General features: G+C 43.5%; 1 protein-coding gene across 6 annotated transcripts in view; it reads left to right on the forward strand.

Moving 5' to 3' along the window:
* The window catches only part of LOC105476912 (testis expressed 14, intercellular bridge forming factor), a 146001-nt gene that overhangs the window by 107040 nt on the left and 17001 nt on the right, over positions 1-21960 (forward strand). For 5 of the 6 annotated variants that reach the window (XM_071082855.1, XM_071082860.1, XM_071082859.1 and 2 more), the window contains 10 exons: positions 821-927; positions 6704-6829; positions 7059-7144; positions 8635-8916; positions 10424-10524; positions 13288-13407; positions 15306-15372; positions 17664-17745; positions 20827-20889; positions 21773-21900. In XM_071082855.1, coding sequence (XP_070938956.1) covers positions 821-927; positions 6704-6829; positions 7059-7144; positions 8635-8916; positions 10424-10524; positions 13288-13407; positions 15306-15372; positions 17664-17745; positions 20827-20889; positions 21773-21900 — 1162 coding nt within the window. The remainder of the gene's footprint in view (positions 1-820; positions 928-6703; positions 6830-7058; positions 7145-8634; positions 8917-10423; positions 10525-13287; positions 13408-15305; positions 15373-17663; positions 17746-20826; positions 20890-21772; positions 21901-21960) is intronic. The other variant, XM_071082856.1, reaches the window with a different exon arrangement.

A 21960-nucleotide genomic window follows, 5' to 3' on the forward strand; every position in this document is an offset into this window, starting at 1 on the left:
TGAGTCACAAGCATCTCTTGAGCCTGGGAAGCAGAGGTTGCGGTGAGTCGAGACCATGCTACCACACTCCAGTCTGGGCAACACAGTGAGGCCCTGTCTCAAAAAGAAGAAAGAAAGAAAAAAGAAAAAGATTCTCTTAGGTTAGTCTGAATAACACTTAGACTGGAACCCAAGGGCCATGACTCCTGCCACAAAGATCTGCTGTCTTCATATTCATATAGGACGGGGAGAGTGGATATTTTAAAAATTTCTATCTTGTCTGCTTACTCTCCACTTGTACCCTGTCTGGGGTAGGTTCCTGGAGACCAACATTTTTGGGTAAAGACCTCAGATAAGCTGGGCACAGTGGCTCACACCTGTAATCCCAGCACTTTGGGAGGCTGAGGCGGGTGGATCACAAAGTCAAGAGATCGAGACCATCCTGGCCAACATGGTGAAACCCTGTCTCTACTAAAAATACAAAAATTAGCTGGGTGTGGTGGTGCATGCCTGTAGTGCCAGCTACTCAGGAGGCTGAGGCAGGAGAATCTCTTGAAGCCAAGAGGCAGAGGTTGCTGTGAGCCAGGATCTCGCCACTGCATTCCATCCTGGTGAGAGAGCCAGACTCTGTCTCAAAATAAAAACAAAACAAGAAACAAAACAAAACAAAAAGACCTCCAGATAAGAGATGGGTTAGCAGATAGGAAACATGTAAAGGGAAATCCTGGTAGGTCTGGTTATTTCTATATATTTAGCAGGAATAGCTTTGAAAATAGTGTGAGAGTGAAGAGAATGGGAATTCTCTCATCAAAGTACTGAAACATGTTTATTGCTTTTTAAGCTGCTGACTCTTTGTGACCCTGGAAAACAGAACACAGATGAACAATTTCAGGGCACTCAAGGAGTCAAGGGCAGTTTGGAAAGAAGCAGGATCCAAAATACCAGTAGGTGGGTCAACATTTTGTTGTTCTTAATGTCACTATGCCTTTAGACTTCTGCGTGTCTCTGAGGCCACTCGGTGATCTTCATATGTCTAGTGACAAAAGGGGACTGTGAGTGATGAAAAAGAGCAGCATCATAGGAAGTTGAGGAGACATCAAAGCCCAAGTGACTGACAGGTTAATCAGACAGAACTCATCAGTTGTTAGAAGCAAAGTATCTTGCCTTTCCACAACTGCCCAGATAGTTTTTCTTATAAAAACAAACACCAGTTATTCCATTTACCAGTGCTCCAGAAACCAAACTTATTGGAAACCAAGGTTGTTTAAAGTGTCACTGGCTCCAGAGGGAGAGTTGAACAATGTCACTATCACCCTGGGGTGTGTGATTTCCAGCCAAATGAATGAAATGAATTGACTTTAGCACAAATTACTGGAAGAAGAGTGTGTGTATGTTTGTATATATATTCATACACATATGTGTATATAATCATATATGTATATATATTCATGCACACATATATGTATCTATTCATGCAAATATATGTATATACACATATTTATGCATATGTATACATACATATATTCATACATACACACCCACACACGCTGAGTTTTAAAGAACTTAATTAAAACAGGCCGAGTGTGGTGGATCACGCCTGTAATCCTAGTACTTTGGGAGGCCAAGGTGGGCAGATCACTTGAGGTCAGGAGTTCGAGAGCAGCCTGGCCAACATGGTGAAACCCCGTCTCTACTAATACAAACATTAGCTGGGTGTGGTGGTGGGCACCTGTAATCCTACTTGGGGGATGGAGGCTCAATAATCGCTTGAACAGCCAGGCGCAGTGGCTCATGCCTGTAATTCCAGCACTTTGGGAGGCCGAGGTAGGTGGATCACAAGGTCAGGAGATCAAGACCATCCTGACTAACATGGTGAAACCCCGTCTCTACTAAAAATAGAAAAAATTAGCCGGGCGTGGTGGCAGGTGCCTGTAGTCCCAGCCACTCGGGAGGCTGAGGCAGGTGAATGGCGTGAACCCAGGAGGCGGAGAGCTTGCAGTGAGTGGCGATCGCGCTACTGCACTCCAGCCTGGGTGACGGAACAAGACTCCATCTCAAAAAAAAAAAAAAAAAGAATCGCTTGAACCCGGGAGGCAGAAGTTGCAGTGAGCTGAGATGGCACCACTGCACTCCAGCCTCAGCAACAGAGCGAGACTCTGACTCAAAAAATAGATAAATAAATAAATAAAGAACGAACTTAAGTAAAACAAATTTATTTGGTGTGTGGGAATTTTTTTTTAATTTTAAAAAAATTTATTAAATTTTTTTTTTTGTTTAAATTTAGTTAGGTATTATAAGTAAGGGAATTACTAAAGGGGCAATAAATGTTTTTTTCTTTCTTTCTTTTTTTTTTTTGAGACGAAGTTTCACTCTTGTTGCCCAGGCTAGAGTGCAGTGATGTGATCTTCGTTCACTGCAACCTCCGCCTCCCAGGTTCAAGCGATTCTACTGTCTCAGCCTCCCAAGTAGCTGAGATTACAGGTGCCCACCACCACGCCCAGCTAATTTTTTGTATTTTTAGTAGAGGTGGGGTTTCATCATGTTGGCCTGGCTCGTCTTGGACTCCTGACCTCAGGTGATCCACCCACCTTGGCCTCCCAAAGTACTGGTGGGATCGTAGGTGTGAGCCACCACGCCCAGCCAGTACATGTTTTTCAAGGCAGACTAGTATATCAGTTTTAGGGTTTTTTTTCCTATGGATAAATGGTAGCACTCATCCACAACTTTGAAGTCAGTTCTGGAAAAAAAAAAAACAAACAACTTTTTATTCCTCCCCCTAGTGGTGATTGAGACTAATGACGAGTTTGCTGTTTCATGTTGGCAAATATGTACATAAGGGAGAATGAAGGAAAATGTCCAGAGATTTTATTTATTTATTTTTTATATTTTTGTAGTGGAGTTTCACTCTTGTTCTCCAGGCTGGAGTGCAATGGCGTGATCTCGGCTCACTGCAACCTTCGCCTCCCAGGTTCAAGTGATTCTCCTGCCTCTGCCTCCCAAGTGGCTGGGATTACAGACATGCACCACCATGTCTGGCTAATTTTGTATTTGTTAGTAGAGACAGAGTTTCTCCATGTTGGTCAGGCTGGTCTCAAACTCCCGACCTCAGGTGATCCGCCTACCTCAGCCTCCCAAAGTATTACAGGCGTGAGCCACCGCATTCAGCCAGATATTTTAGATCAGTGTATTTTATTCTTATGAAGGGAATAATGAAGAACTACCTAGCTGGCATCAGAGTGTTTGGCACTTACACCACTTATAGAAGCAGATGGGATGACATAGCCATTAGATGACAAAGAAAAACCCGTAATTGTTGTGGCTTCCCCTGCTTGGCACCCTCTTCCCTCAGAAGTACAAAAAACAGACCAAAGAAAAGTTTGACATTTTTCTACCTGTTCATCTAGTCTTTTTGTATGCTTAAAAAAAGTGACAATTATGATATGTGTAGGCAATTTTATATCCTGATTTTTCACTTTACATTAGAATGTAAGCATTACTCTATGTTATTAAAAAAAAGCAACAACAACAACCTGTAAACTTATTTTGAAATTGATGGGCTGGGCAAGTTGGCTCCCACCTGGAATCCCAGCACTTTGGGAGGCCAAGGCAGGCAGATCACTTGAGCCCAGGAATTGGAGACCACCCTGGGAAACATGGCAAAACACCATCTCTACAAAAAATTAGCCAGGCATGGTGGTAAGCGGCTGTAGACCCATACCCTCCCCTACTTGGGAGGCTGAGGTGGGAGGATCACCTGATCCTGGGGATGTCAAGGCTGCAGTGCCATGATTATGCCACTGCATTCCAGTTTGGGTGACAGAACGAGACTCTGTCTCAAACAACAACAACAAAAATAGTTGGATTTCACCTATGGTTGAATTTTAGGTTGCTTCATTCTTTATTCTATTATGAATAGGGACACAGTTACTTGTAAATAATGCTTTGTTTTTGCATTTTGGATTATTTCCTCAGGATAGATTCTCAGAAGCAGAATTACTTGGTCAAAGGTTTTGAAGATTTTAAGGATAAGGATTCTTTTTTTTACCCCCCTTTTTAAGACAGGGTCTCACTCTGTCGCCCAGGCTTCCTTGCAGTGGCGCAATCTCAGTTCATGTTTTGTTTTGTTTTGTTTTGACACAGAGTCTTGCTATGTCGCCAGGCTGGAGTGCAGTGGCGCAAACTCGGCTCACTGCAACCTCCGCCTCCGGGGTTCAAGTGATTCTCCTGCCTCAGCCTCCTGAGTAGCTGGGATTACAGGCGTGCACCACCATGCCCAGCTAATTTTTGTATTTTTAGTAGAGATGATATTTCACCACGTTGGCCAGAATGGTCTCAATCTCTTGACCTTGTGATTTGCCTGCCATGGCCTCCCAAAGTGGTGGATTACAGGAATGAGCCACCATGCCCGGCCAATCTCAGTTCACTTTACGGGGCCAATGTGGGAGGGTCGCTTGAAGTCTGGGAGTTTGAGACCACCCTGGGCAACAAACTTAGTGTGACTTCATCCCTACCAAAAATATAAAAATCAGCTGGCTGTGGTGGCAGGTGCCTGTGGTCCCAGCTACTTGGGAGGCTGAGGTGGGAGGATCTCTGGAGCCCGGGAAGTTGAGCCTGTAGTGATCTGTGGTTGTGCCACTGCATTCCGGCCTAGGTGACAGAGTCAGACCCTGTCTCTGAAAAAAATTTATTTTTTAAAAAGGAAGCTGATCAGATCTGCCCTCTCTGATTCAGCAGTCTCTCTGCTTTCTGGTCCAGCTGGGGAGTAGGACATTCTGGATAACAGGGAATTCATATCTGTGCCACAGAGCACACACTCTTTTTTCTTTTTTCTTTTTTTTTCTTTTTTTTTTTTTTTTTTGAGACGGAGTCTTGCTCTGTTGCCCAGGCTGGACTGCAGTGGCCGGATCTCAGCTCACTGCAAGCTCCGCCTCCCGGGTTTATGCTATTCTCCTGCCTCAGCCTCCCGAGCAGCTGGGACTACAGGCGCCCGCCACCTCGCCCGGCTAGATTTTTGTATTTTTTAGTAGAGACGGGGTTTCACCGTGTTCGCCAGGATGGTCTCGATCTCCTGACCTCGTGATCCGCCCGTCTCGGCCTCCCAAAGTGCTGGGATTACAGGCTTGAGCTACCGCGCCCGGCCTTTTTTGTTTTTTGAGATGAGTCTCGCACTGTCACCCAAGCTGGAGTGCAGTAGCCTGATCTTGGCTCAGTGCAACCTCTGCCTCCTGGGTTCAAGAGATTCTCCTGCCTCAGCCTCCTGAGTAGCTGGGATTACAGGCGCTCGCCACTACACCCAGCGTGTTTTTGTTTTGTGGGGTTTTTTGTTTTGTTTTGTTTTTTTGTATTTTTGTATTTTTAGTAGAGACGGGGATTTCACCATGTTGGCCAGGCTAGTCTTGAACTCCTGACCTCGTGATTCACCTGTCTTGGTCTTCCAAAGTGCTGGGATTACAGGTGTGAACCACTGCACCCAGCCTACACTTTTTTTTCTTTGGAGATAGAGTCTTGCTCTGTTACCTAGGCTGGAGTATGGTGGTGTGATCTCAGCTCACTGCAACCTCCGCCTCCCGATTTCAAGCAATTCTCATGCCTCAGCCACCTGAGTAGTTGGTATTACAGGCATGCACCACCATGCCCAGCTAATTTTTGTTTTTGTAGTATAGAGTTTTCCCCATGTTGGCCAGGCTCACCTCAACTCCTGGCCTCCGCCTACCCTGGCCTCCCAAAGTGCTGGGATTACAGGCCTGAGCTACCGCACCCAGCCAGATCATGCATTTTTGAAAAGTTAATTGAATAGATGATAAAATGTACATGTTCATGAGGTATTTATAAACTTTATTTTTTTTCTGGAGACAGGGTTTCACTATGTTTCACAAGCTGGCCTTGACCTCCTGGGCTCAAGTAATCCTCCTGCCTCAGCCTCCCAAATGGCTGAGACTACAGACCTGAGTCACCATGCCTGGCTAGTTATGGGATATTTAGAGGAAAAAAAGACTCCCTTATGTTGCAAATGAGGAAGCCTTGGCCTAGACAGATTGATGTTTGCCAAAGTCAGATAGTAACCTAGTGGTAGGTCAGGTTCTAGAATTCAGTAGGACTAGATTGAAGGTTTCTGAATGTTCTTCAGGATCTCTGATGCCTTAAGACTGTTTTTAACAAATCAGCCGGGCATGGTGGCTCACACCTGTAATCCTAGCACTTTGGGAGGCCGGGGTGGGTGGATCACTCAAGATAAGGAGTTCAAGACCAGCCTGGGCAACATGATTTTCTACTAAAAATGCAAAAATTAGTCAGGCATGGTGGTGTGCACGTGTAATTCCAGCTACTTGGGAAGCTGAGGCATGACAATCGCTTGAACCCAGGAGGCGGAGGTTGCAGTGAGCCGAGGTCGCACCACTGCACTCCTGGGCAACAGACTGAGACTCTGTCTCAACAACTACAGATGTTAATTGTGTTGTCACAGATATGAAGGTGGGCCTGTTACCAGAGAATTCTGATGGAAGGGCAGGAGCAGAACCCTCACCTGAACCATCATCTGTGATTTGTGGCATTTGCAGGGGAGGCTCTGCAACAGCCCAGGGATTGTCTTGTGAAACTGCGCTTCAACTGTGGGTTTCTTCTACCTCTGAAAATCTCCCAAGAGCACTTTCATAATCACAAAATCTAAACTTAGAAACTAAAAATACTCTTAGAGATCTTATAGCTCAGTCCTTTCATTTCTTAGCCGAGGAAAACCTAGAGAGTCCACTGCCCAAGCCAAAGCCACACAGTTTGATAGTGCACTCTTCACTCTGTCAAGCCACTGGCAGGGACCTTCTGCATCACCCAACTCTCACTGGGATTCTACCAGGTAAGGATCCTTGCAGGCTGGAAACTGGTGGTGGGGCAGGGATGGGGGCGGGTTCTGGCACCCTCTGCTGGTGCAAAGGGGTCAGTGCAACTCTAGGAATGGCTCGGAGAGTAGGAAACAGGTCCTCTGGATGGGCTAGTGGGCTTTCAGTTCTGTCAGGAATTTGAGCAAACTGATGTGTTTGTGTCCACCCTGCTCCCCCTACCTCCAAAAAACCCATGCAATTCAGGATGAGTGTGGATCCTGTTTCTTCTGAAATCTATAATGCAGAGTCCAGAAATAAAGATGATGGAGAGGTACACTTAAAATGGAAAAGTGAGTATAAAGTCATGGGTTTTGTTAGACAAAATGAAATTTAAAGTATATTTCTAATGTGGTTGATATTTCTAAGTATACAACCTATGTTGCACATTTAGAACCATAGCAATGTCCTTCTGAAGTTTTTTTCTTTTATTATATTTCATTTTAAAAGCAGGGCCCTTCTGACTATAGACTTCAGAAGGGAAATGCTTTTTTTTTTTTAATTTCTAGACTTTATAGGAAATATTCTTATTATATAAATGTATATTGTATAAGAAATGTAATAAAACAGTACACAATACAATAAGTCCTATTAATACTGTTAATAGGAAACAACAATGACTTTAAGCAAACTATGACTTTAAGCAAAACGATGTATAACAAAACCAATTTTACCATGGGCTAATTGATATAAACAAGAGTTAAGTTCCTACAGCATATTTCTGGTCACAAATACATCACCATACTTCCAAATAAAGACCAGAACACTTCTAATATTAAACATTGAAATAAATGTGAGCTATGTACACATTTAAGAGAGATTAATAAAAACAGGTAAGATAAGTAATTACCCATTTATTCTAGTTCAGGGTCACAGGTGGCTAGAACCTATCCTGGCAGCTCAGGGTACAAGGAGGGAACCAGCCCTAGACAGACACCATTCCATTGCAGACTACTCACACACTCCCAGTCACACAGACCGGGGCCATTTCGACACACTAGTTCACCTAACGTGCACATCTTTGGGATGTGGGAGGAAACTGGACTACCTGGAAAAAACCCATGCAGATATGGGGAGAATACTCAGGTGCCACACAGACAGTGGCCTCAGCTGGGAATTTTTTTTTTTTCTCATCAGAGTTACAATGAAACAATATTGAATAAAATGACATTATTTGAGGAACTGCTACATAGATATTTACTGTATAGCATTATTAAAGTGGAGAGTATGCAGTGTCACTCTCATATCCTGTGGGCATTATCCTTTGTATCAGTTTTCTCTTATAGGCTTAAAGGATATAATGTCTATTTTTAATACTAGTCGTAAGTGACATTAGCAGAAGTGTTCCACAACTTTTGAAATGAAAACATGCATGTATGTATGCACTCCAAAAATATGAGCTCAGTGTAGTCTGGAAAGACTAGACAAACTCAAATAGAATCCTTTCTATTATTACACACTGGGAACTTTAGATGTCATTTTTCCTGTTAAAATTTCACAGGAAGAGGGTCTATCTGTAAGTTTTTTGCTATCTTTCACCCTGGAAGTCAGCAACAAGGTTTGTTGTTTGGGATGACTAACTGAAATTCCCTTCTCTCTGTCATCAGTTCTCCCCTCACCTCCCATTCAAGCCAAACAGGGCAAGCTAAGGATGATACAACTGTAAAAAGGCAATTATTGTTACAGTATGAGTTATAATAGTATTGTGTATTTCTTTTAGATGAAAGCCTGTGTTTCCAGTATTTACAGTGATGTTTTAAATGCTATTTTCTCTTGTGCCCAGTGGAGGTGAAAGAAATGGCAGAGAAAGCAGCTACTGGACAGCTCACCGTACCTCCTTGGCATCCTCAGAGTAGTTTGACTTTAGAAAGTGAGGCTGAAAATGAGCCCGATGCCCTGCTGCAGCCACCCATTGGGAGCCCTGAAAACACGGATTGGCAGCGAGTTATTGAGTATCATAGGGAAAATGATGAGCCCAGAGGAAATGCCAAGTTTGACAACACGGGCAACAATGACTGTGACAGTGATCAGCATGACAGACAGCCCAGGCCTGGAAGCTTCACCAGTAAGTTCACTTGCGGGAATCAGGATAGGTGAACTCAATCAAGTATCAGTCTGGCGAGGTGGCTCAGCCTGTAATTCCAGCACTTTGGGAGGTGAGGCGAGCAGATCGCTTGAGCCCAAGAATTTGGGACCAGCCTGGCCAACATGATGAAACCTGGTATCTACCAAAAAAAAAAAAAAAAAAAAGAAAAAAAAAAAGCTGGGCATGGTGGCACACGCCTGTAGTTCCAGGTACCCAGGAGGCTGAGGTGGGAAGATCACTTGGACCTAAGAGGTGGAGGTTGCAGTGAGCTGTGATCACGCCACTGCACTCCAGCTTGGGTGACAGTGAGACCCTGTCTCAAAATAAAAAAGAAGTTATCAGCTCTCAAAAAAGTAAACCTTCCAGCATATTTTTTTGGTTTGGTCCTCTCTACTTTCCTACTTTTCTGGAAACCTTGAATTCCAGGGGAAGGCAGTATAGCCATATATCTCATTGCATTTCCCACAGGCAAACAGATTCAGATACTGATCAGTTTTTATATTACTGAAACAGGCCCCTTTGTCCAAAGGAAGTAAAATAATCACGTACTGACCCTGGTTTTGGCAAGGAATTGAGCCTTCTTTACCTGGGGATAGAGGTGGGCCACCACTGCCTACTGCCCATGTCTCTGCATTGTATTCTAAGCTGGAAATAAATTCTCCCAGAATTTATTTAGAATGTATTCTAAGCTGACATTAAATTTTCCCTCCAGAGAGTCTATGCTGGAGGAACCTAGAGACACATGACATTTATTGTCATCGGTTTATAGATTTACAGGTTAAAAAAAATGAAGGCCATATATTTTCAGTTGATAATTTGCTTACAATCAGGGCATGGGATATTGTTTCACAGTTGTTTATAAGTTAAAGAAAGATACATCTGGCCGGGCGCGGTGGCTCACACCTGTAATCCCAGCACTTTGGGAGGCTGACACGGGCAGATCACGAGGTCAGGAGATCGAGACCATCCTGGCTAACACGGTGAAACCCTGTCTCTACTAAAAATACAAAAATTAGCCGGGCACGGTGGCGGGTGCCTGTAGTCCCAGCTATATGGGAGGCTGAGGCAGGAGAATGGCGTGAACCCGAGAGCCTGAGCTTGCAGTGAGTGGAGATCGTGCCACTGCACTCCAACCTGGGTGACAGAGCGAGACTCTGTCTCAAAAAAAAAAAAAAAAAAAAGAAAGATACATCTAAAATTGTCATTTGTCTTAGGCAGAAAATCTATTGACTTGGGTATTGTTTGTATTTAGAATCTCTTTCTAGTCAAGCGTCACTCGCGAATGGGTGGGCAGATGATCCAGGGCTGCATTTTGAGGTCAGGCTAAACTAACAGTCTCTACTCTCTGGACTGAATGTAAGGTATGGGACATGGCCACTCTTGGCAGAATATGTATACATCTCTTCTCTCATGCCACCTTTATGCTCTTCCATGTTGTCTGAATATCACTGAATAACTTTGGCCCTGACTGTGTTACAATCATTAGATATCAGGCACCCATCTCCCAGACAAAAGGAACAACCAGAGTATAGTGAAGCCTTTCAAGCAAGTTCTGACTCATTGGTGGCTGTTGAGAAATCTTACAGTGTAAGTAATACTCCCTGGAAAGCCAAGTCGAACCCAAGGATCTAATAAGATCTGAGTTGTTATGTGTTATGACACCAAAATAATATCTATAGTAGTTATTTTTGGCTGGAGCATGTGCCTTCATGTCACTGACATGAATAAAATAATCTTTCCTCCTGTCTGATACTTTTTAAAAAGTCAGTTCAACTCAGTGAATTGTGTATCCTGGAGATTGGGAGAGTACAGAAAAGTGTCAGATTCAGCTTTTGCACGTGAGTTTCTGATATAGTTGGGTAAACAAAACTGGAGCAAAGCTCCTTCCCCAGCAGATGACTGAGGTCAGTTAGGAGTAGGAAAAGCAAGGGCAGGGTTGCTATGAGAGTACCTTCACCTGGAATATCCTCTGAGGGCCAGACTCAGCTCCCAGCTCAGTGGAAGTGATGTGTTTGTGCCTGACAACTGCACCTCAGCAGGATCCATTTGCATTTCCACTGCAGTTACAGCCTTGCTTCAGGGGTTTGACACACTCTAGGCCATAGCGCAGCCAGACTAAGAAACCAAAAGTTTTTTATTGTCATTGATGTGGGATTGCAATCATTTAAAGAATATAGACAGCAATTGAGAATGATACAATATATGAATACAACAGTGATAAAATGTAAGGTCTTTTGACCTATTATATTTAATCATGGCATACGAACCATTCATAAGATCAGCTTATTCTTTCTCTGACTTGAGGGCTGGAAGAACAGTCATATTAAGCATACTGGCTGAGCTGGAGAAGCAGGCATAGGCAGAAAAGTGGGGAATGTCTGCAGGAGGCCGGGACTCAAATTCAGTTTGGTGAGAGGTAAAGAGGAGCAGCTGTTAAGTGCACAGGAAGGGAAGCGTGTGGCAAAAAGCAGTGTCCGAGGAAATTAGTCACAAAATCTCTGCCAAGAGATCACTGAAGATTGGGTGTAGTGGCTCACACCTATAATTCCAGCACACTGGGAGGCTGAAGCAGGAGGATCGCTTAAAGCCGGGAGGTCAAGACCAGGCTGGGCACCATAATATGACCCTGCCTACAAAAAATGTAAAAATCAGCTGAGCACAGTGGCTCACTCCTATAATCCCAGCACTTTGGGAGGCCAAGGTGGGCAGATTGCTTGAGTCCAGGAGTGCGAGACCAGCCTTGGCAACATGGCGAGACCCCATCTCTACCAAAGATAGAAAGGTTAGCTGGATATGGTGCATGCCTGTAGTCCCAGCTACTTGGGAGGCTGAAGTGGGAGGATCACCTGAGCTTGGGGAGGTTGAGGCTGCAGTGAGCCATGATCACGCCACTGCACTCCAGCCTAGGGGACAGAGTGAGACCCTGTCTAAATAAAATAAAATAAAAATTAACCAGGCATGATAGTGTGCTCCTGTAGTCTCAGCTACTCAGGAGGCTGAGGCAGGAGGATCACTTGAGCCTAGGAGTTCGAGGCTGCAGCGAGCTGTCATTGCGCCACTGTACTCCAGCCTGGGTGACCAAATGAGACCCTGTCTCAAAAAAAAAAAAAAAGACTGAAGTGAGCCGTTTGTTTGGCCATATGGTAATCAGGTCCTGAATATTGCAAAATAAGCAGGAAAAAAGGGATGGAACAGAGATGCTATAGAAATAAATTTGCAGGCAGGTCGCGGTGGCTCACCCCTATAATCCCAGCACTTTGGGAGGCCGAGGTGGGAGGATCATTTGAGATCAGGAGTTTGAGACCAGCCATGCCAACATGGTGAAACCCCATCTCTACTAAAAATACAGAAAGTAGCCAGGCGTGCTGGCATACACCTGTAATCCCAGCTACTTGGGAGGCTGAGGCAGGAGAATCACTGGAACCCCAGAGGCGGAGGCTGCAGTGAGCCGAGATCATGCCACTGCACTCCAGCCTGGTTGACAGAGGAAGACTCTGTCTCAAAAAGACACAGAAATTTGCAGGCTGGGCATGGTGGCTCACGCCTGTAATCCCAGCACTTTGGGAGGCTGAGGCAGGCAGATCACAAAGTCAGGAGTTCAAGACCAGCTTCGCCAACATAGTGAAACCCGTCTCTACTAAAAATACAAAAATTAGCCGGGCATGGTGGCACACACCTGTAGTCCCAGCTACCCAGGAGGCTGAAGCAGGAGAATCACTTGAACCTGGGAGGTGGAGGTTGCAGTGAGCCGAGATCATGCCTCTGCACTCCAGCCTGAGTGATAGAGCGAGACTCCGTCTCGGAAAAATAAATAAACAAATATAAATTTGCTGCTTTTTACTATTTTATTTTTATTATTGAGAGTACATTGCTGTTTTTAAAATGCTTCTTCATTTGCCTTTAACCTACAATACGCGAGGGACTCACAGGTTCTGAGTAGCCGCAGCCTCTTCATCTGTAAGATGATGCCAACACACGGGCTATGTCTCTGCCTATGAGGGATCAGGGTGTTTAAATTCAGTACTCAACTTGAGTTGACTAGGGCCTTTCTCCTTATTTAGAATATTAGAATAGGACGGTCACTTCATCTCCACCCATTCTGCAGATGATGCTGCTGAGGCTCAGGATTAGCATTCCTTCATGCTACTCCAGGCAGTTCACAGCTGCTTTTCCCCACCAGGAAGGGAAGGCAGAGGCACATGCACAAAGAGGTAGGGAGAGTCAGCTCAGAGTGTCACACTGACTGCTGGGTAGTGTTAGGTAACCCCGTTGTTAACACTGCATCCAACTATAAAGCGATTTGGTTACAATGAACAGCAACTTAAAAGTGATTTCCTACATTATTAATAGCATCAGTCCATGCAATCAACTTGTTCACCAGAGTCTTCTGAGGACATAACAGATGAATTTTTAACTCCAGACGATGAATATTTTTACTCCTCGACTGCTCAAGAAAACTTAGCTCTAGAGGTAAAAAACGCAGTTCAGGGTAAAGTACATTTTCACCTTTCTCCATTGCCTTATTTCTTTTATTGAGAAAAATAGCTTACATATCAAAGTATATAATGTGTACCAGGGTTTTTTATACCTTTTTTGGTGTCAGGAGTGTGATATGAACCTATGCGCTCATATGTGTTTTGAAAAAACGTCTGAAAGATTTTTTATTTTTGAGGATGGGAGGTCATGTGCAGTTTCTCCCCAAATTTGGTTACTGCATTTATACAGCACTTTGTACTTTTTTTTCAAAACATTTATTTATTTTTTAAAATTTTTTGAGACAGTCTCACTCCATCATCCAGGCTGGAGTGCAGTGGTGTAATCTTGGCTCTCTGCAACCTCTGCCTCCCAGGTTCAAGCGATTCTCCTGCCTCAGCCTCCTGAATAGCTGGGATTACAGGTGTGCGCCATCACACCCAGCTAATTTTTGTATTTTTAGCAGAGATGGGGTTTCACCATGTTGGTCGGACTGGTCTTGAACTCCTGACCTCGTGATCCGCCCGCCTCGGCCTCCCAAAATGCTGGGATTACAGGTGTGAGCCACCGTGCCTAGATCAAAACATTTTTATTCATGCTACCTAATTCACATATTCTTCCTATTGGGAATGGGCAAGGCTATCATTCCTGTCTCTGAGGAAGACTGGTGTTCTGCAGATGTACGGAATTAATTAACTCCAGCCTGACAAGCGTTAGTGATGGGAGAGCCAAGATTGAGGCAAGGGTTCAGCAACAAATATGAGACTGTCCAATATACCAAGTTTTCTTGGGAATCTGCCTAGCTTTTACAAGAACCTGCTGTACAGAGTATTTTCATTTCTAAAATGAATTTTGTTGGATTCTCTTATTTACTTATTTTCTACCCTACCTCCCTGCTAACCTGGCACCTTTTTGGGATCTTTTACCAATATGAAAGGTGGGGTGGAGGAAAGGGAGGATTGTATGTGTCAATCACAGTATTTGACTGATAAGAATTCTAGGATGCATCAAAGATACAATTTCAGGCCAGGCGCAGTAGCTCACGCCTGTAATCCCAGCACTTTGGGAGGCAAAGGTGGGTGGATCGTGAGGTCAGAAGTTCAAGACCATCCTGGCCAAGATGGTGAAACCCCATCTCTACTAAAAATACAAAAATTAGCTGGGCGCAGTGGCAGGTGCCTGTATTCCCAGCTACTCGGGGGGAGGCTGAGGCAGGAGAATTGCTTGAACCCGGAGGTCAGAGGTTGCAGTGAGCTGAGATCATGCCACTGCACTCCAGCCTGGGCAACAGAGTGAGACTCCATCTCAAAAAATATATGTATAATTTCAGCTTGGTGTGGTGGCTCATGTCTATAATCACAACACTTTAGGAGGCTGAGGTGGGAGTATTGCTTGAGCTCACGAGTTTGAGAACAGCTTGAGCAACATAGCAGAACCTTGTTTGAAAAAAAGGAAATGAAACATTACTAGTCCCCAAAAGACCTCTTGTGCTTCCCCCATCCAGTCACTGCCTCTTCCAAAAGGAACCATCGTTCCGACTTCTTACCTCATAGAGTAGTTTCGCATACCAGGCCAGCTTTTAAACCTTATTTAGCTCTTTCGATAAAGCTCCCAAGAACCAAAACATCTTTGTTGGAAGATTGGGATGAACAGGGATAGTGATATAAGGTGGGGGAGTCACATAATTCCTCTTCACAATGGGAGGTGAGGGAGGACTTACTGAGGAGGGACATGTGGTACAAATAAGTACTTAATGTCTAGGAAGCAAGTTTGTACTTTTTCTATAAAGACGCAGGGATCTTATGAAGATTTTCAAGATTTAAGAACATCAAGAAATTATTGACCTTTTAATATGTCTGCCTCCAGTGAACCTCCTTTCTTTTGTTCATTTTTAGACCTCGAGTCCCATAGAAGAGGAGTTTGAAGGAATACAAGGTGCATTTGCCCAACCTCAAGTCTCTGGTAATAGGCCCTTACAGAAGATTCCTTGAGAATCACTTCCCTTCACTTTCTTCTGTTGGATCACAGATGTTTAGAGCTGGGGGGATCCTGAGGGACAGCCTCGTCCAAACCTTTCATTATATGGTTGAGAAAACGAAGGTTCAATGATTTCTCCTCAATAGAACAAATCCCTTGCTCTTCACCAACCTCATGACATCCATGTGTTGTATTATTTATACCTCCCCTTGCGTTTTTATGGCATATGTTGTTGTAGTCACTGCTTTTTCCCCCTTTGGTCTCTCAAGCTTTCAGGCTCCTTAGTGTGCCACATAACAAGTGCACAGTTATCTTTGCTAAGCTGACCTGGGGGATTTGCCCAAGCTACATAGCTAGTTTTTGACATAACAAAATTAGAACTAGGTTTCCATGTATTTCTTCTCCCTAGAAGGCAGTGTCACCAGCATTTTCCTTTGCTTGCTTAGCATCTTAGCAAAGAGTTAGTAACAGCTAACAATGCAGATTCAACTTAACATCTACCACTTGGGAGGCCTTGGGTTCTGTATAACTTAGCAGGGGCTTTCTATTAGGTGAGAAGGTAACCTTGGATGCGTAGCCAGGGGTGTGTCACCAGACAGACATAAGTTAACTGTTGGCTTTGTTACATTTTTAGAATTGTGTACTCTTGTTCTTTTAAGGTATGCACTCATCTATTTTAAAACTAGGGTTATCCACCTACCAACCTGTGTAACTGTCCATGGTCATGTCTCAACCCTGTAAGCCCAAAGAAGGTGGGGTTATGAACTTACTCGCTTCCTCCACTGCATACTCCAGCTTCCAACTGTAACCTTGTGTAGGCCCCTGCCAGAGTTGGAAGTGTTTTAAGAAGCTGTAAGCTTTTAGATGAACAGTTAAAGTCTCAGCATAATATGTATTGAAAGTCTCCAGAGCCTTGGGCCACCCACCTCTTCCTGCAGAGCCTTTTTTGGACCTGCCTTGTATGTGGCCACTTAACTTGTATTTGGAGGTGAGTTGAGTGGGATGGAAAAGTTTAGAGCAGACAGGTCAGATAACCAGAGTTAGTTTGATATAGACATCTAAAGTATGTGAAAAAGTCTCTGATTTCTACTCCATTCACTTCTTTCTGCCCCTCTCTACCCCCTTTTCCATCTAGTGCTCTGATGTATATCACCTTCCACATCAGAGGATACAACAGGGGTACAGGATGCAGTGTGCTAGGTTCCAAGCCCCATTCTGCCGCTGACTTTTTCTGCATAAACTTCAGCAAGTCACTTCACCCCAGGGCCCCACTTTCACCTGGTATAAAGTAAAGGAGAGGGTCTGACTCTAAAGTCTCTAAGCTCTAAATGTTGCTTATTAGGAATTAGTTTATGCTTTCTGGATATTTATCATTTTAAAAGAGGGTCAGAGGAAGAGGAACCCCTAATGTCTCTCCACTGGTGGAGTTTCAGAGCTACTTGGTAGCTGTGAAAGGTGGCATTGTTCTGGTGGGCCTTTATAGTGTCTACCAGACCACCTGGACCTAAGGAATGGGATGGGGGTGGGGGAGTCATGGGCATTTGGAAACAGGGCTGGATGCTCCATCTGCCCCCTTCTTTATTAACTAGGACAGTACAGTGGTGGAAAGGAAAATGGATACTGACCCTGCCTGCCTGGAGGTCTGCAAAGCAAAGGATGCTCCGTCTGCCCCCTTCTCTATAAGCTAGGACAGTACAGTGGTGGGAAGGAAAATGGATACTGGCCCCGCCTGCCTGGAGCAAAGCATCTTACTGAGAATTGGGGAGGAGTAACTTCAAATAACTTGATGCCAAGGAGAACAGAAGACTGTTGAATTAGCTCCTCAGTACTCAAGACTCCACCCCCGCCCCTACTCTTTAGGTGGTGTTTGATGGCCAAGTGGCATAGTTAAAGTTCGGGACTGTTTAGTTAACAAACAGTTCTTGTTTTCAACGCCCCCTGCTGTCTGTTCACAGGAACCCGGTCAGTTTGCCTTCTTAAAAGGACAAAACAACGTTTGTCTCCAGAAATAACTGTGGTTATAACTGAAAGGCTAGTAAATAACTTGATTGTATTCTGAGTGTCAGAATATAGTTCTGTGCTCTGAGCAAGGAAAATAAACTTTCAGAGCAAAAACCTCTTCTATAGCACTCAATCCAAACCCAATTAGGGCAGCACTTTGCTTATCCGGATTATTTCTAAATCTGGACCAGACAAAGGGACATTCTAGGGAATGATGATAATAATTTGGCTTGACAAAGATCAGTTAAAAAAAAAAAATTATTTTATGCTTTCAGGTGAGGAAAAGTTCCAGATGAGAAAAATTCTTGGAAAGAATGCTGAGATTTTGCCCAGGTCTCAATTTCAACCTATACGAAGGTATGGGCTGTTTTATCTTATGCGGTTTCAGACTCATAGATGTGGTGTTAAATGGTGATAATGCCCCGTGCTTATATATTGCTTGTCTTCAAATGTATTAGCTACTATCTTATCAAAGTTAGCTTTGGGCAGCTTAGCTTTGTTAGGACTTGTGCAGTACAATTTGAGGGGTAGAGTCATCACCTTTACTTAGATCCTGACTCTGACTTTCTGTTCATGTGACCTTGTCAAGGTTCTCAGCCACTCTATTCTATTTTCCCATCTGTGAAGTAGGGATAAGAATCCTTACTGAGAATGTTGACAATAGGAACTTAAAGTAATAATATAACTCCTGGGCATTTATCCCAGAGAGATGAAAATTTACATCTACACAGAAATACATATGGGAACATTTATAACAAATTTATCCATAATATCTCCACACTGGAAACCCAGATGTCCTTCACCAAGTAAATGATTAAACAGACTTTGGTACATCCATACCATTGAGTGCTACTCAGCAGTGAAAAGGAATAAACTATTGATACATGCAACAACTTGGCTAAATTTCCAGAGAATTATGCTGAGTAGGAAAAGCAATCCCAAAAAGTTATTTACTGTGTGATTCCATTAATATAACATTCTTGAAATGATGAAATTATAAAAATAAAGAACAAATGAGTGGTTGCCAGCGGTTAAGGAAGGGGTGGGGAAAGGAGGGAAGTAAGTATAGCTGTAAACCAGAAATATGAGGGTGGTAGAAATGTTCTGTATCTTGACTGTATCAATGTCAATATCCTGGTTGTGATACTGTCCTATAGATTTGCAAGATGTTACCATTGGGATAAAGTGGGTAAAGTGTTTTTGTTTTTGTTTTTGTTTTGAGATGGAGTTTCACTCTTGTTGCATGATCTCAGCTCACTGCAACCTCCACCTCCCGGGTTCAAGCGATTCTCCTGCCTCAGCCTCCCAAGTAGCTGGAATTATAGGTGCATGCCACCACACCTGGCTAATTTTGTATTTTTAGTAGAGATGGGGTTTCACCATGTTGGCCAGGCTGGCCTCAAACTCTTGACCTCAGGTGATCCACCTGCCTCAGTCTCCCACAGTGCTGAGATTACAGGCGTGAGCCACCACACTCAGCCGGTAAAGTGTATTTCTTGCCTGTGACTCTACAATTACCTCAAAAGAAAAGTTTAAATTAAAAAATTCATAGTTGATATAAAGTATCTGGCACAATAACATTCAATTTATTTTCTTCTCTCTGGGCCTCAATTTCCTTAATTATAATTATTACAGCTAGTATTTCCTAAATATCTAGCATATGCCAGGCACTGTTTCATTGTCTAATTTAATCCACATTAACAACCCCGTGAGGCACATACTATTGCCTCCATTTTGTCAATAAGGAAAGCAAAGTTCAGAGAGTTTAAATATTTTTTTCTAAGGTCACACAGCTAGTCAGTCAGGATAGACTAGATTATGCTATATATAGTAAACAACTCCCAAATTTTAGTGGTTTAAAACAGGTTTCTTCTTTGCTCCTGCTTCATTTCCGTGGCTCATGGCTTGGCCAGGAATGTTCTGTGCTGTATTACCTTCTATCAGACTTAGGCTGAGGGAGGCCCTGTTTTTGTGCTTCCTTCATTGCTAAGGCAGGAAAAATGGAAAATGGTGAGTTGTGCACTGGCTGTTAAAGTTTCTGCCCAGAAATGACTCATCGCTTTCACTCGTATTTTATTGGTTAAAACAAGTCCTGTGGTCATTTATGTAAATCAAGAGGGCCAAAAAGTGCTGTTCTATTATGTGCTTAGAAGGAGAAACAAACATTTTTGGAAACAGAATAAAGTCACAACTCAACCCCAAATCCGTGATCTTTCATTTATATCATTGGTCTCACAGGATTTTTGCAAGGATTAAAAATGAGAAGGTCAGGCACGGGGGCTCACGCCTGTAATCCCAGCACTTTGGGAGGCCAAGGCAGGCGGATCATCTGAGGTCAGGAGTTTGAGATCAGCCTGATCAACATGGAGAAACCCCGTCTCTACTAAAAATACAAAAAATTAGCTGGGAGTAGTGGCGCATGCCTGTAATCCCAGCTACTTGGGAGGCTGAGGCAGGAGAATCGCTTGAACCCAGGAGGCGAAGGTTGCTGTGAGCCGAGATCATGCCACTGCACTCCAGCCTGGGCAACAAGAGCGAGACTCTGTCCCAAAAAAAAAAAAAATGCGAAAACATATGGAAGGATTTAGCATGGGATCTGCCTTATAGTTAATGTTCAGTGAGTACTGAAATTGAATCTTAAGTATTGGTTAAAGTAGAAACGGGTCAAGTTTATCTTCACTATTCTGGCCATTTTTTGGTACAAGCCTCTCTGGCCTCTCCTAGTACACTATACCAGGAAGCTTCTTACAGGTGCTAAGGCCTCGTGGCTGTGCCCCTTTGCTCCAATATCTCACCTCCCAGCAAAGTTCCTGTGCTCTGTTGATTTTCTCATGAACTTGCTCACGGTCATATAGAGTCTTTAACTGATTTCAGAGCTGACCCTTAGAGAGTATTTATTCAATCTCTGGAGAGAAAATTGAGGCCCAGGCCCAGACACTCAGAGAACTTACAGCTAGTAGTACAGCCAGAACCAGAACTCACACTTTTTTTTTTTTTTTTTTTCTTTTTCTTTGGAGATGGAGTCTCACTCTTGTTGCCCAGGCTGAAGTGCAATGGCGCGATCTCGGCTCACTGCAACCTCTGCCTCCCGGGTTCAAGCGATTCTCCTGCCTTAGCCTCCTGAGTAGCTGGAATTACAGGTGCATGCCACCACGCCCAGCTAATTTTTGTATTTTTAGTAGAGACGGGGTTTCACTATGTTGGCCAGGATGGTCTCAATCTCTTGACCTCGTGACCCACCTGCCTTAGTCTCCCAAAGTGCTGGGATTACAGGCATGAGCCACTGTGCCCAGTACAGAACTCACACTTTCTACTCCTGAGCTTAGTGCCCTTTCCTCTGCGTCTCACACTGGGCTGATCAACTGGTTCCTTGTACCAAGTTAGTGTACTTTGTTCACAGAGGGGATTTATGTAATTTTCTTACTTTCTTTCTCACAGTACTGAAGATGAACAAGAAGAGACATCAAAAGAGTCACTAAAGGAACTGAAAGAGAAAGACATGTACGATCACCAAAGAGAGTGTCTAGGGATGCTTGTGTAAAGTCTTGGTTTTAAGGGAATAGTATATTCTTGTTTGTAAGAATCTTTCCATTTTTGTGTGTAGACTTAATGTGAGTATGCTGCTTCTTTCACCAAAAAGTTGTTATCAAATTGGTGATGTGATTTATAACTAATAGCAGCTTACATTCAAGGAAATGTAGTGACGATAATAATAAGTTTATGCTTAAGGTAGGTTAAATCTGTTTTCCACATAAATATCCTGGAAATATGGAATATTTCATCTATGTAAATAGTTTATTTTAAGCTGCTGATATGTTTAAAGTTACAATATCTGGCAAAAAAAGTCTCTATGGTGCCAGGTGTGGTGGCTCACGCCTGTAATCCCAGCACCTTGGGAGGCCAAGGCGGGCTGATCACCTGAGGTCAGGAGTTTGTGACCAGCCTGGCCAACATGGTGAAATCCCATCTCTACTAAAAATACTAAAATTAGCCAGGCGTGGTGGCACACGCTTGTAGTCCCAGCTACCCGGGAGGCTGAGGCAGGAGAATCACTTGAACCCAGGAGGTGGAGGTTGCAGTGAGCCAAGATCGTGCCATTGCATTCCATCCTGGGTGACAAGAGCAAAACTCCGTCTCAAAAAAAGAAAAAAAAAAAATCTCTGTGGTAATAAAGAATATTTTTTAAAAAGTTACAATCTCTTTTAAATATGTTCTCTAATATTCTCTTTCAGATATATAAGATGTTCTAAGATATTCTCTAATTCTGGCCTATTGCCACATACAAATTTTGCTAAGAATATACTTAAAAAATACCTGTCAGGAATATATTGTTTGATTTTTCTAGCCATCTTCTCATCATTATTGTGTGCTTTTAATTCTTTAGATCATTGACAGACATTCAAGACCTGTCTAGTATCTCCTATGAACCAGACAGCTCTTTTAAGGAAGCTTCATGCAAAACACCCAAAATAAACCATGCACCTACCAGTGTCAGCACTCCACTCAGCCCAGGTAATCACAGGGAAAAGAAGTGTTTGGGGAGAAGAACTTACAGCCCCAGCCCATTGGCTC

The sequence above is a fragment of the Macaca nemestrina genome, chromosome 17 (genome assembly GCF_043159975.1).
Source record: "Macaca nemestrina isolate mMacNem1 chromosome 17, mMacNem.hap1, whole genome shotgun sequence".
NCBI classification, from domain to species: Eukaryota; Metazoa; Chordata; class Mammalia; order Primates; family Cercopithecidae; genus Macaca; species Macaca nemestrina.